Below are 14,504 nucleotides of genomic sequence, written 5' to 3'. Positions count from 1 at the left end.
TATTTGGTGAATTTAGTAATTTCATCCTTGAGCGAATAACACGTAGGTTCATTACAGGAATAATTATATCACGTTGCGTGGGAATCGAACCAAGATCCCGGTTGGCGAAATTCCTTGCGCATGCGCACAATTTGGTAGACACTATCCTCCTTGTATGCCGCCCATTTGGCGTTATTCCTAATTATGTCATGAATTTCTGGGACGTGAGGATAGTCGCAAGATATGGCAAACTGGCGAACAAATAATTTCGTGGCGTCGTTGCAATGCTTGGCGAAGAGACTTTTCTTGATCATGACTAATTCAGCTCCGTTGCTTACCTTCAAATAAGAGAAAACGGAATAATTGAATTATATTCCTACAGTATCTTGCATGCTAAAATCATAACCTATCTATCTATCTATCTATCTATACATACATACATACATACATATATTATTTTATACCCATTGGTACGAATACCATGAAATTAAACACATTTCACATTGTGCACACAAAGTTATAGAAAGAAACGATATAACGGTACATCAGTTATAGAAAAAATATTTTCAATCTCGATTTTCAGTCTCTCACATGCCAGGGCCTATGCTCTGAACTCATCACTAGAAGCTGGCGTTTGCATCATTTGGGTTCCAAAATTACATCAACATTAATTTCCTGTTCGTCAAAATTGAATAAGAGTATATTGTCAGCACAGATAAACGCACTAATTTCGATTAATGTTCGCGATAAAAAAAATAAAGACACATTAATACAGAAAACAGGGAAAGTATTATGGGCTGTCTAGACAGACACATTTGCTCCATGCGATTAATTCGTTAATATTAATGTAATGAGGCAACAATTGAACAAACGCTATTGAATTTTTAAGATAGTTATTTCAGCTTACAATTTCGTAACTTAAATAATTGATGATTAATTGGAAAGACGGGGAGCGAAGGCGTAAAAAAATATTGTTGCAATATGTATTTTGAATGTATAGGGGACATCGAACAAAAGGTGTATCGTAGCATCGGCAATAAAAATGATTGCTGAGATAAAAATTTAATGTCAAATCCAGGAAATACATTTAGAGTGTAAACAAAGATCGATCGTTACCACGAGTATTTTACATAGTCTTAATATGAAATACGATACTTGAATAAAAGAAAATGAAAACGGAAAATTAAGTCAAACATACCCTCAAAACTTACCCTCGGGAAATGAAACTTACAGCTAGTAGGGATTTACGTAGAATGTAAGATATCAAAAAGACTTATAAAGTGAACTCGTACTTAAAGGGATAATAACTCTTCATATGAGGTCTATATTTCACAATAAAAACATTGTGAATAACTCACAGAAATATAATATATTCTGTTTTACGATAAAAACAGCAGTTATAGCTATTATTCTGATATCTGAGCTTGTCTCCAGACCACGTGACCTCCATTGATGGCTGTACTCTGTTATAATCTCTTAAGAGATTTTAACAAAAAACTAAACTTTTTAGAAAAAAAAAACAGGGACTAACTTTGAATGAAAAAATGGATTCATTAACCATTGGTAAGTATGGGGAAATTGTTGTTTACTCCAGGAAAATTCCTTTTTTTTGGCCAAAACGAAGAGTTATTATCCCTTTCATAATGTTCCACCTACCAGTGTCAATGAAGGATGGATTTTCTCCCGAACGCCATCAAAAACCATATTTTCTAAACCCTTAAATAAGAAAGTGGAATATAACCAGCAATGATGATATGATATATTAAATTGGGCTAACTCATGTGGCTGGCATTTACAAAAATGAACGAAACTGCACTTATTGTCACTAGTAATTGAAAGGTACAGTCAAATGTTATTAACAGTCTGCCATTATCCTCTAAATTTGTCCACATTTGTACTGTTAACAACTTTTCATTTTTATTTAATCTGTTGGCTGTAATTGTGTGTTCTATTTTATCTCACTATTTAAGGTACAATTACATCATCACGTTCAATAATTGCCGAATAATGTATACAGAATATGTTTGAAAGTAAACTATGTGCAGAGAGAACTTTGATATTTCAGGATTATATCTAATTGTAGGCCTACTACAAGACTCAGAACAATCTTTTTCCCATTTTTCTTTTTCATTTCTTTTAATTATAGATTTCTGCTGTAAAAATGCACTCGTCTAAATTTGATTTAGTTTTTTTCTCTGAAGACAAAGATAAAGAAGGTTAATACTTACGAAGACATCTTTAGGCTGCAGCACCGCTATTTGCAGTACTATACTACGGGAGTCGTGCGACCCGGGTTCTCCTTTATCTGATGTCTTGGTAAGGTAGCTGATTTCAGATACCTGCAAATTAAGCCACAACATATAACGCATTTCGAAAATAGAATATCCACTAGCACAGCGCAGTTTTGGACCCTTTAGGTACATCTTATTCTTTTTGAAAAACTCGACGTATAGAGAATACCGGTGTTCAAGTAACGTTAAACTTGACTTTTTACGTATAAACGGTGTTAGAAAAGTGGGGAAGTCTTCAAAAAGCGGTACAACATGGTCTAGTTTCTTCCTCCTTTAAATCAGCCATTTTATTCAATCTCTACCACAAAATTATTGCATACTCACGTTGTCCTCTCCATCACTGGAGGTATCTTCATTGTTACTGTTATTGTTGTTATGATTGTCTTTCTTATTCCTGTGTATTGTAGGTGGGGAGAGTTGCAATAATTTGGGATCGTTCTTTGCAGCAACTATTGGAATCGTGAGGTCGTTTTCGTCGCCTTCAGAGTCTGAAGAAGCTTCGTGTACCTTGATCTAGAAATAAAAGTAATTAAAATGATTTTCTGTCATTATTTTTCGGAAAAATCACTGGCAAAGTAAAGGGTTTCTAGAGAAGTTTTATATAACATATTTGTTTAGGAAGAATTCGAATTTTTTTCCTAGGTTATTTTTTTGGTGAAGAGCTGAAATAATGATTTCAAGTCATTATTTTACTGTTTTAATTAGACAAGCACACATAAAACACATGCATTGTCACCGTAATCTATTATAGATGGCGTAGTTAGAGCACATACCCACCCCCTGTAACTCAAGTGTATTTCATATTCGAGAATACCCAGCAAACCGACGCACATACACTTTTACCCTCTCCCAAACTGCCCCCACCTCCTAGCTAATGCCTGGCACCTCTCCTCACATTACCTGAAGACTCTCCATAGATATTCCTATAGGTCTTTTCGCAAAGCAGCTTTTCGGTCTGCGGTGGGTCTTTACTTTTGGCCCTGGAATTTAAATTGAATCATTTTAATAGTATTTTGAAAAACCTAGCTCTGAATAAACTTCACTTAAAACGTGCATAAGACAATCAGGAGTTCAAAACCATCCAAAGAGATGTGTATTACAGTGACTGTATGCATGTTGTGTGTCACACTGCAGTTTTTTTCTACTAAAGACAATGATAGTCTAACAAGTTTTTAACATTGATTTTCACAAAGACGACGTTTTATTAATTACCTAATTCCAACAAGTTGGCAAATTTTAAATCCATGGACAATGCAACTTTTGTACGTTTTCGATTTGGTTTTGGCACCTTTTTGATAACATTGCACGAACCCTGAAATTAAAAGTAAAAAATGTGGAAACAAACAACCTATGATATAAAAATACTTACTTGACTTACTTCTTTATATTCGTATACATACTGTACACTTTTCACATTACTTTAAATGCTTGATTAACGTTTCAGAAAGGGGCAATCATCAATCTTTACTGCACGTAGGCCGAGTTCCTTACCGACTTGATGATATATATCCAATCACACTGCTTACTATCTTCAACCACCACAGTTCCTCGCCTAAAAAGTTGTCGAAAGATTTTTTTTAATTCATCAGAGAAGAAATCATAAATCTAAGACACATCCTACTCACGATAGCGCTGCACCGCATCTAGAGGAATAGATTTTCAATTAACTCCGCTACTGCAATTCGGTGCGAAGAAAAATAACATTCATGACCAATGTGGCAATTCAGATTAATTTGCATTTTCTTTTCAAATCAGATAATTTATAAAGATAACTCACTTCACGAAATTGAAGAGAATCTTGTCCTTATTCGATTCCTCCAGTAGTTCTTCAACCGGCCATTTTTTCAGGAACTCCACATTCCTAAAATAAAGGTAAAAAAAATCTCTAGACTATTTTAAATTCATCGGCAATCAGAAACAACACTCAAAGTAACAATATACTAGACGATTACGTAATTTTGATACAATAGCCGCCAGTCTAATGGTCAAAGCCTCAATCATAAGCTTTGACCGGAAAATATCCAAAGGGCATTAGCCTTGCGGCAATAACGTTTTGAGTACAATTCCCTGAGGGGGGTTGACTCGAAGTAATTATCAAGCCATATACGCCAGCTGAATAAGAAGCAATTTTCGATCAAAAAGGATTCCTTTGCCATATCTTAAAAGAATGCCTTGCTTCCACTGTGTTGGTCAAATTTTTGTTTAATAACAATATAAATTGTGACATTATCTATTAACCTTTTTCATCTTTTGCGGAAATACGAAGTGCGCATGACAGGAACCGCGCGCCACAGGGGTCATAGTGGTCCTATGTTGATTCCAGCATGGCAATGCTAGGTGTAGATGATGTACAAGGTGCGCATATAAAAAGGTCGTATGAAGCGTGCATTGCTTTCTGTCAAACTAAAAAGGTGGCTGAAGCACAGAAATGCGTAAACTGTAGGCAAGAAACAGCTATTTGGACGGAGAATCAAGCAATTAAATATTTTCTTTCTCAGTTTAAATACGATGCGCTTTACAACTAGACTTCACCTAAGCGTCCGAGCCTTGGCTGCACTTTCAATAGTGATGACGAACTAAAGCTACGGAGTTCTTTTAAATGCTTCCGATAATAAAGATATGCGAAAGAGACTCGTTATTTTTTTATATATAAAATCAAAATAGCCAGTAGACTCGTACACAGCTTTCAAGAGTGTGGACAGGTGCGCAGGCCTACGTCTTCACAATTTTGTACATGTTGTATGCAAGCTGTGGCGATGTCACCTCATGTACCGGCAGTGTCAATTCATTACGATTTTTATGCCTTGTTTGAAGGATATCTTAAGAGATTTTTAAAATGATAAAATGAAAAGATTTCCTGCATTGTTTGACTCGTAACTACTGTGTATACATTTAAACTGACACGCAGATCGTTCGTCGGTGAACTGATTAAATCGTTTGGTAGGCCTGATAAGGCATCAGGTGTTACTTGTTCAATTGTTCGGTAAGGCGGGCGTCCACAACTACGACCTTTCCTCTGTAATTAAAACCTTTTAAGTGTTAAATATGTGAGACAGGAATTCTCGACTCTTTCCCAGACGATAATTAAAGTTTACCGTGTCTTACTCTAGTATATGTACAAAATTTACGACAGGTAAAAATTGTCAGCCTTTCGGTCTGACAAGTATGAAAATTTTGTCAATCTGAAACAAAAACAAAATTATAGCAAGAGCCCAAATTATTTGATTTTTAAACGTTTTTATGCGTATTTTCATCGTTTTCAATCACAGACAATTAAATCATTCAAATAAAGTGTTTCCCACACATTTCATACTTTTCAACTATCTAAGACAGTTAAATATACGTAGGCCTACTTTAATACTAAGCATATTTGTATTACTTTACAAATACGTTGTTGGATTATGTTTATTATCCATTTTGTCTTTACCATACATGTATTATGTACGTGTAGCTTACAGAAAGGCTTTTCTGCATTTTTTGTAAAAATATGCCCATTGAATTTTCCGATTCTCTTGTCATTGAGTTCAGAAATAACTTTTTATTTCGCCGATAACGCGTTCAACAAGAGCCGATGTACTTTCTTCTTCGTATGTCTCTGTTGATCTTGATAATATGAGCCCCGTTTGTACAAATCAGTAATACGTATACGGGACTGAATACATAATAATAAAAATTTTATTAACGTCTCACGTTAAAAAAAATAGAACCCACCCTGCTAAGGGTTATTAGAGACTAAAACCTGTGATGGGCCCACAACATTTAAAATGATCACTTATCAATAAAACACACACAAAAAGGATATTACATACAAAACTTTTCAAACCTTCTCTTTGTTGTTACACAAAAGGTCATGAAAGTTCTTGAATTTTTTGTAAGTAGAATCCCCGTGTAAAACTTCAAAGCTTTTACTTTCTTTTTCCATAATCTCATGCTTGAAGTCTTTTCTTAATTTTTAGGCCCCGGCCTATTCTTCAATTTTGTCTTCAAATCTTTATAATGTTTTTTTTTTCTCGCATTTTTTACCCCCGACTTCTATTTGCCGATAGTTCGTTATATACGTTGTTTAACTAAGCATTTCTGTTTTTTATTAAAGCACAGTTGATCTCCTAATATTATAGTTTTCTTCCCGCCTTCGAAATGTTCAGCGCAAACGCGGTGCCCTGCTTTTGATCCAAACTTGCTATATTTTCCTGTCTTTCTACCATATTTTTCATTCTAACGGGTTTGTTGGGAACTTATTAAACCTCATGTGTCGATCTCGCTTACTGTTATTTTAGTAGCGGGACAAAAAGCACGTAAACCCAGCCATGGTTTTAAGCACCGCTGTAAGTGTTTTGGCGTGGCAGGGCTCCCCTACCCACAATGCAATTTCCATTTCCGGAAAAGATGAAAAAGGCTAATAATGATGAACTATTTGATATGTTGTACATAAATAAATTATAGATAAATAAATATTATTTGCCTTACAAAACATACTTGAGATGACTGTGATAACGAATCGATTTGCGCTAATTGTACATCAATTAAAAATAATCTTTGCACTTAGCTTTCCATCTTATTTCCCACTTATTTACATTTATTATCATCATGCTTATTTTCCATTGCATATCACTACTAAACCCAGAGTATAAGGGGCTTTTCAGTGACAGTAATCAATAAAGAGAAACCATCACCATTAGTATTATGACAAGCTTGGTGAAAAATGAGTGACGACAGTGGTGGACTTGCCTGCAAAAAGCTATATGTGCTGGTTCTCCATTTACACTTTCACCGGAAAACAGATTGATGTAGTCAGTTCTGCCGACCACTAAAAGCTGCATGGGAGTCATGCTTTCGATTGTGGCGGATCTAGGAGAATGATGCATGAGCGCCACCTCCTGGAAGCAAGGGAAATCAAAAGAATACGTAACCAATAATAAAAAACTTTGACATTTTTTATTACGAAAAAAAGAATGAGGTGGAAAAGTCACGACGAACGGTAAGAAATCAAACATTTAATTATAGAGTGATGTAAACCGTCGTATTTGGTCTTTATCCAATTTTTTCATTTAACAAAAACCGATTGTTAGCCCCGGAATTTAACGTAGTTTTACAGTTATCACAAAATCACCTCTTTGTGTGAAATACGGTATTTGAGTATAAAAGAAAATGAAAAAAAATATTAAGGCAAACGTACCCCAAAACTTTGACCTCTTGCGATGAAACCAACGACTCTTTCCCGTGCTACTCCATAACTTGGTTGCTTTGTATCGACTTTTTTGACTAGAGCTGAAAAAAGGGAAGGCGTTTCTATAGAATTTGGGAAGCAAAATACGCGTAGAAATATAAATCTACAAGAGCATCGAGAGGAACAAAAACAGAAAGAGGGTATTGAATACCTGAATGCCAATTTGGTTCGCTTTCAAGGGGTTCTATCGACAGCCAATTTGAAAAACATTTCCTAATAGTAATCGCAATTATAATTATTATTATATCAGATGTTTGACTTGTCATATTTGTTAATGTAAGTTATCAGTACTGTCACTGACATGAATCTCCGTTATGTGACCAAAATACCCCCATCCCCCCCCAAAAAAAAAAAAAAAAAAAACTGAATTATATGCTTGAGGTAATGTACCAATAGGTATTATCAAGCCTCCGCAAAATAATTTAAAATACGTTGTCTCCTAATTACTTGTTGATCTTACCTCTTCCTGAGAGAACAAAATAGAAATTCTCAGCTATATGACTTTGTCTAACAATCACTTTCCTACCAGGAAGTCTGAAAAACATACAGTATTGACATTTAAGACGAAGCCATGATCTTTCCATTCTCAGGAATAGCTGGCTTTCCCGGCATAAAAGCTTGGGTTTTTACATGTTGATTTTGTATAACAATATTCGAAAATTATATCCTTGGTTGAACGCTTAAGGCCTTTTGCAATTTGTATGGAAATATTAGCAATAAATAAATAAATAAATAACTAAATAATACGTAAATAAACAGATAAATACGCATCGTCATTCCTAAACTGCTTGTGGTACGGGGTTTAATTACATGAACAAAGTAAAATGTGTTTTAATCACTCCCCAACTTTGTTTTACATATCTTCACGAAATTGTTAGTTCAGACGTGATTCCAACAATATCTCACATCATGAAAATATCATGTACCCAGGCATTTCATCATGATCGATACTGTTAGAGCACTACCGCGAGGTTACGAACCTCTCCAACATGAATGAGGTGTAACAATTACAGAAAGCTGTGCTTGTTGATGTTGAACAGAATGCATATTACATAAACAATATGTTCATGTTCGTTGAATAGAAAACACACTCTGTGTAATGTTATTGTATTGTACCAGTCGCTGGATAGCCTTCTTTGGAGATTATGCTGTCAGCGATATATGCTGTATAACAGAAGGTAGCGACACAAGAAAAAAGGTCATCGGCACTGACCAAGAAATCTTGCATGTTCACGCTATTATCCGCGCGGTGACCTCGTTTACGCTTGATTAGAGAGCAAAGGGCGCAATCGCAACGGACCACGGACTTCAAATATTTACTCCCTATATTTGGCATTGTGTTTTTTGTTGACATCGGCGTAGCAATGTAACCATTACGTCGTTGAAAGATACTTTTACCCTCGTGTATTTGTTGTTTCTTTGAGATCCTTCAAAATACATACTTTATGTTGACTTTTATGTACCTTTTTAAATGAAAGTCAATATTTATATTTGTTGGTCATAATACTAACCTGAAATTATTTGTACATATTGCACTTCAAAAATTCCTGAGCGTCCAGTGGCACTAAATTACTAGGTTCAGATTACATTGTTCTATCAAAATGCAATTTCTCCTTTGGATTTACATTGCAAATTGGGGATAAATTTACCATTAAAAAATTCAATTAATTTCGTATAATTTCACGCATGGGGCCTTGGTCAAATATGCCTTACCACCTTGGGGCTGGCACATATCCCTACGATGGTAAAGGCAATTTTATGGTAGTTGTTTTGTACATAAGATATAAATCAATGAAATAAGGGTAAAGGGAAGGGTATTGGTTTTACACGCAATATTCTTGGATCGATTTAACCGGCCACATGGGTGACGCTGATATTTTAACCTCTAACCTCGTACTGGCAATTCTACGAGTTTCTTGTTTCTTGCAACGCGTTTCATTAGTTTTTCAGTCAGAGGCATGATGCGGCATAAATGCGTTCAAATAAATGTAAACGCTTTAAAATTTAAGTTGCTTTTGATATATAAAATATCGACCAGAGGCCAGTGTTAAGTATCAGATATGTATAGGTATCAATATTATCGGTCCAAAAAAATCTTGTTATTTTTGTGAAATTTAAATATTCACGGAATACTCACGATTGATACCAGCCAACTTCACATATCTTTCTCTGCATGTCCAGAGGATAGTCACAAAAAGATTTCACAGTCTGCAGACTATACAAGACCTAAAATGGAAAGGTTAGGTTAATTTCATGGCTTGTAAGGTGCAGTAGGAGATATTGTATTTTAATCATCGGGTACCACCGTTTATGCAGTAACATCAAAGAAACTTAGAAAGTGGTTTGTGCACATGTAATGGTATTTGTAAATTACATTACATTTTAAAAGTATTCGGTTGACCATAATAAAAGCCAAATAATTTTAAAGTCAAGCCGATATATCCCCAGCAATAAAATAAACCACACTATAACTCATAAATCAAATGAATGGTTATGTAGCCAATAGATGTACATTAATATATATAAATAAATGAGTAGATAAACCTACCCTCCTTAACATCTCCGGCGACCTGGAGTTAGGCGGAAGAGTTAGGGTCCTTTGCACATCTAATGTTATTTTCAACTGAAATGAGTGAAAACAGTGGGGTCCTTAATCTCTTAACAATTCTTGTTCAGTGATTATTTTTAACAGCAAAAAGACGTAGTATGCTTTGGGCTGAAAAATCTGGTACTTACTTTTTCATTTTTTTTTTTTTTTTACTTTGAAATATGTATAAATCATTTTCCAGAATTTGCACTGACCTCTTTATTCGCCCTAAAATACAATCTGTCGAAGTCGACTCCAGCACTTCTGGCGATATCCTCATCTCGCGTGGTGGGTTTGTCTCCCTCGGGTTTAGGACCAAAAACTATATCCATTAGTTCCTCTAACTCCCTGTCGATGTACTTGGATTGCCTGAAAAGCAAGGCAAATATAACATTACCAGTTTCGTATGCGAATCAGTGTCTTTAATAACGAATACCATCGTCATAAAAAACAGATTTGGTAAATACAGATTGCAGTGTGCCTGGTTGGACAATTGTGTCAGTAGAAAATGTGCCACTGACAAACTTTATTTTCCTCTTTGTAGGGCAAACATTGACAAAGTGTTCAAACACGTACGCTCAAACTGCAAACTGTGTTTATCTAATAAAAGTTGTAACCAAGATAAAGTATTTTTTATCAAAAATTTCATTCGTCTGTATCTAACATATTTGTTGCTTATTCAAAAAATATCGGCCTCGTTTGTATGTCAGTTCTGCAAGTTAATGTGAAAACATATCATATTATGAATCTTACTCTTTGAGGAACGCAATCCAACGCAGTATTATCAGCGCCCTTCTGGATATCCGACGAAAAAATGCCTTTGCCTAGAAAATAGTAGAACAGTTAATTAGACTCTAGGTCAATAATGAGTGTAATTTAAGTTTTTTAAATTTTTATTTCGGTACATAATATAAAATAACAAATCCATGTACTTAAATCAAAGTATGCCATAGCCATAATATAATAAACAAGATAGCATTTAGACATTCTTCTAAATGCATCCATCCTAAATGCATGACATGGCATCCTTCTCGCCCGGGATTTTTTAAAACATACATGTATTTAGTACCTTTGACGATGATCTTGACGAGATTAGGGTTAATGTTTCCACCCATTATTTACTAGTGTTTGTGAATGCCACCAAAAGAAAAATTAGAATTAGAATTGTTATGTAAAACAAATCGAATGCCAAAATCCCTTTGAAATAATTTGAAATTGATTTTCAATTCAATTTTCAATGCCGAGCGTTCAGTAAGTACTGAGTCAGAATATGAAGTATATGTAAACTGTAAACCAAAACGAAAAAAACTCTTGTACTTAATAGGCATGTTTTTTCGCATTTAGTAATTTAAGCACGCGCGATGCATTGTGCGAGAAAACTTGATCAACGCGAATATGGAGTACCACCTAAAGGTTTGTTGAATTAAATGTATGAGTGTTGGCATAGTGCATCCGCTACGAATTGACTTTAACATGTCCTGTTGAAGACTTCTTCAATGGGACTATATAATATTACATGACAACATGATCAGCTGAGCAAAACACAAAATATGAGTCTTTTAATAAACGAAAAAATTGTGCTGGGTCATATAAATAAACAGCTTTGTGTATTACATGTTTTTCAATAGAACAATAAATAAATAATAATCAAAAGAGTAAAATGAAAGTTTGTAGGATTTTAATACTGAAATTGTAACAATTATTTTCATCCTACTTTGTAATCTTTCATAACGACCCCTTTTAAGGTTCTCGCCTTTAAATAAGAAAACATTTTCTCCTATATTGACAATACTGGCTAAATGCCACATTGATAAATCTTCATAAAATTACCTGTCCAGGTTCCTCGAATCTAGACTGTAGATGTTCATAGGCTTCCGAGAGCACCCAGTCCCAACTAGCATTGTTCTTGGCTGCGAGCCGCCGCGACTTGAACAAATCCTGGGCATGTTGGGGAGTCTTCGGTCTTCTTTTAAACTCGACATTTCTGTCTGATAACATTTCCAGTAATGCTTCTCTCTTAGACACGAATCTTCCTTTGGCAGACACCGCCCTTTTGTTGGTGCCAGTTTCAACGTCTTGGGGTTCATCATTGCCATAATTTTGTTGCCTTTTGCCTCCAACAACTAAACGCCCATACGCCAATGCCGTACTTCGTACAACCCTAGCCGGCGCCGTATGGCATCTCGGCAACTTTGGTTTTTGTAAAGGTTTTCCGTAGTTATCCAATATGGATGTCACAACTTTACCACACGGTGAAAAATCCTTTGAGTGATCGTCGTTAGCCTTAGCCAGGGCCTGGATGTCCAGTTTGGTCAACTTGCTAAGACTTTTTCGACGTGATGGCGCCTTCAAATCAGCTCCGTCTCTGGGCGTGTCGGGTACAGGAGACGCAGGCGGCGTTGGTGACGGCGGTGATGGGTTTGGAGTTACCAAGGTGGTCGAAGCAGGCGCCTTCCTGGTTTGTACCCCTTTCCAGGCGTTCATTTTGAAAAAATACCCCGATGCTACTCTTTTCAGGGCATTAAATGGCAAGGACAGTCACCTCGCATCAGAAAGTATCGACAGCCATACACAGCATGTATCTCAGCGTCTCGAGGGATAGACTAAGTCTTGGTGTGGTCATATTTGAGACAAATCTGATCACTCGAGAATAAAATTATAATTATTCCTCTCCAGAACGCGTTAAATTAGGTAAATAACAGTCCGTCGCTGGGTGGTTATATTGGAATCAGAGACAAATCACATGCGTCGAGTAGTTCGAGTCAAAGAAACTCTCATCAGAGACACGTTTAATTCATTAGATCGCACAAAAGAGACAGACCCTGTTCAATCTAATCCAAACTTTAAACTCTGCAATGCTTAATAGAACGTTCAATCTAAAAAGGTTGTTGCTACTGGTATCAAAACAGCATTTAATACAGTCTACCGGATTGAATTCACATTAATGCCCTCTTCATATTCATCCCATTGATCCGTGTCCTTCTCTGCATCGAAATCAAAACGGAATCAGACTCCGAGTGTCATTTCCGACGTCAATGATATCGGCGGCACGCTAAGATTTCTGCATTCCGATTAAACCCTATAGACTGACATGCTAGGTTACCATCTGTGTAACTTGTGACAACAATTGGAGGTGAGACCTTTAGAGAGGGGCTAGGTGCGCGTGCAGCACAGAGTCTTTAGAAATTTCATAAACTCATTCAATTCAATATTACAGAGTTTTTATTCAAGCATATACAGTATATTACAACTTGAAAAGGGCCAGTGCTTGACAACCTATTTGTGAGAGTGGGTGACGCTATCGGTAGTGTAAAATAAAACAAAACGATCCACCCAGTTCAAGCTCACAGGGACACGAACTTTCGGCTCTCTCTGCACCAGTCCGATACTGTGTCGCTCCCTATCCAATATGTTTGGCTATTTATTTATCATTAAACAACTCAATATTATTATATCAACAAGCAATATTTACATAACGAGCCTACCTATACAACTTCAAGAGCCAAGCACCTATTTATTGTAATCAATCATGCAAAAGTTGTACACAAAATGTTATTGTCATTAATGCGGATATAGTGGTTACTGATACGCATGGATTGCCCACTACATTCAGAGTTCATAATAGAAAAACACTTCACTGTAAACTAGCGACCATTTGATAGCTTACTAGGTGTATTAGACTTGCTGATAATGTTTTGCTCCATTTATGTCACTTACTGGGAAATTTATTACTTTTCATGTTAGATAAGATCGGCTGATATGGGTCAGGATTCCTCTTATTCTTATGGGAGTTCTTTTTAATGCCCTTCAAACATCCCAAGTTCGTTCGATCGTTCACGTCTTACTAGTAGCTTGTTTCACCCTTATACTGTATAATGGGTCCAAGTTTCATCAAAACGTAAAATATAATGTCAGCTATGATTGGTATCTTTGATATTAAATCTATTTTTACCAAGCTTGTTATCAAGCTTGTTTTCATTTTTAACTAATGCAAAAATATAATGCGAAAAATGTTGCACAGTTTCTTCTGTCCATTTAATTTCTTTGTTGCAGTTAATCATTCTATATATCAGACAGAAGCATTTTCTCTAGAGGAACCAGTTTCAAGTGCATCAGTTTTATAAATATCTGCTTATCAATTTATCTGTTTAATATCAATTTATTGATTCATTCATCCATATACCTATTCATTCATTTATTTACTTCATTTATCTTTCTCATTTATTACCTGTCTTTGTAATTTTCTTAATCTTGATTAGTGTTACTAATATTCCAAGTCATTACTTTACGCCAGAATATAACCTGTCGATAGAAATAAATAGGACACATTAAGTTGGGCCAAAAAGACGTAGCCATAAGCAGCGTCATGTAAGCGCATGCCTTTTTCAATTATATACACCTAACGCATTACTCTGATGAT

General features: G+C 35.7%; 1 protein-coding gene across 1 annotated transcript; it reads right to left on the bottom strand.

Moving 5' to 3' along the window:
• Positions 1 to 13,221, bottom strand: LOC106172612 (uncharacterized). Its single transcript, XM_087008451.1, has 16 exons — positions 11,915 to 13,221; positions 10,838 to 10,908; positions 10,300 to 10,453; positions 10,046 to 10,120; positions 9,635 to 9,723; positions 7,958 to 8,031; positions 7,447 to 7,538; positions 6,999 to 7,147; positions 4,048 to 4,131; positions 3,762 to 3,822; positions 3,483 to 3,582; positions 3,171 to 3,250; positions 2,595 to 2,783; positions 2,208 to 2,318; positions 1,636 to 1,695; positions 1 to 317 (listed from the first exon to the last, which is right to left on the bottom strand). Exons 1-16 carry the CDS (start codon positions 12,566 to 12,568, stop codon positions 69 to 71), a joined length of 2,292 nt encoding a protein of 763 aa, XP_086864577.1. The 5' UTR covers positions 12,569 to 13,221; the 3' UTR covers positions 1 to 68.
• Between the last annotated feature and the right edge of the window lie 1,283 nt (positions 13,222 to 14,504).

This window comes from Lingula anatina, chromosome 3 (assembly GCF_051362555.1).
Source record: "Lingula anatina isolate TDL-2025a chromosome 3, LinAna3.0, whole genome shotgun sequence".
In the NCBI taxonomy this organism is placed as follows: domain Eukaryota; kingdom Metazoa; phylum Brachiopoda; class Lingulata; order Lingulida; family Lingulidae; genus Lingula; species Lingula anatina.
The sequence above is the reverse complement of the archived record's forward strand: the minus strand, read 5'-3'. Positions and strand labels throughout refer to the sequence as shown.

Excerpts from the sequence above, each read along its gene's own strand:
- LOC106172612 (XM_087008451.1), bottom strand. The coding sequence starts at position 12,568 with ATGAACGCCTGGAAAGGGGTACAAACCAGGAAGGCGCCTGCTTCGACC. Across the intron at positions 10,454-10,837 it reads TGGATTGCGTTCCTCAAAGA|GCAATCCAAGTACATCGACA; the intron begins GTAAGATTCATA and ends CTTGCTTTTCAG. Across the intron at positions 8,032-9,634 it reads GAAGTTGGCTGGTATCAATC|ACTTCCTGGTAGGAAAGTGA; the intron begins GTGAGTATTCCG and ends TATGTTTTTCAG.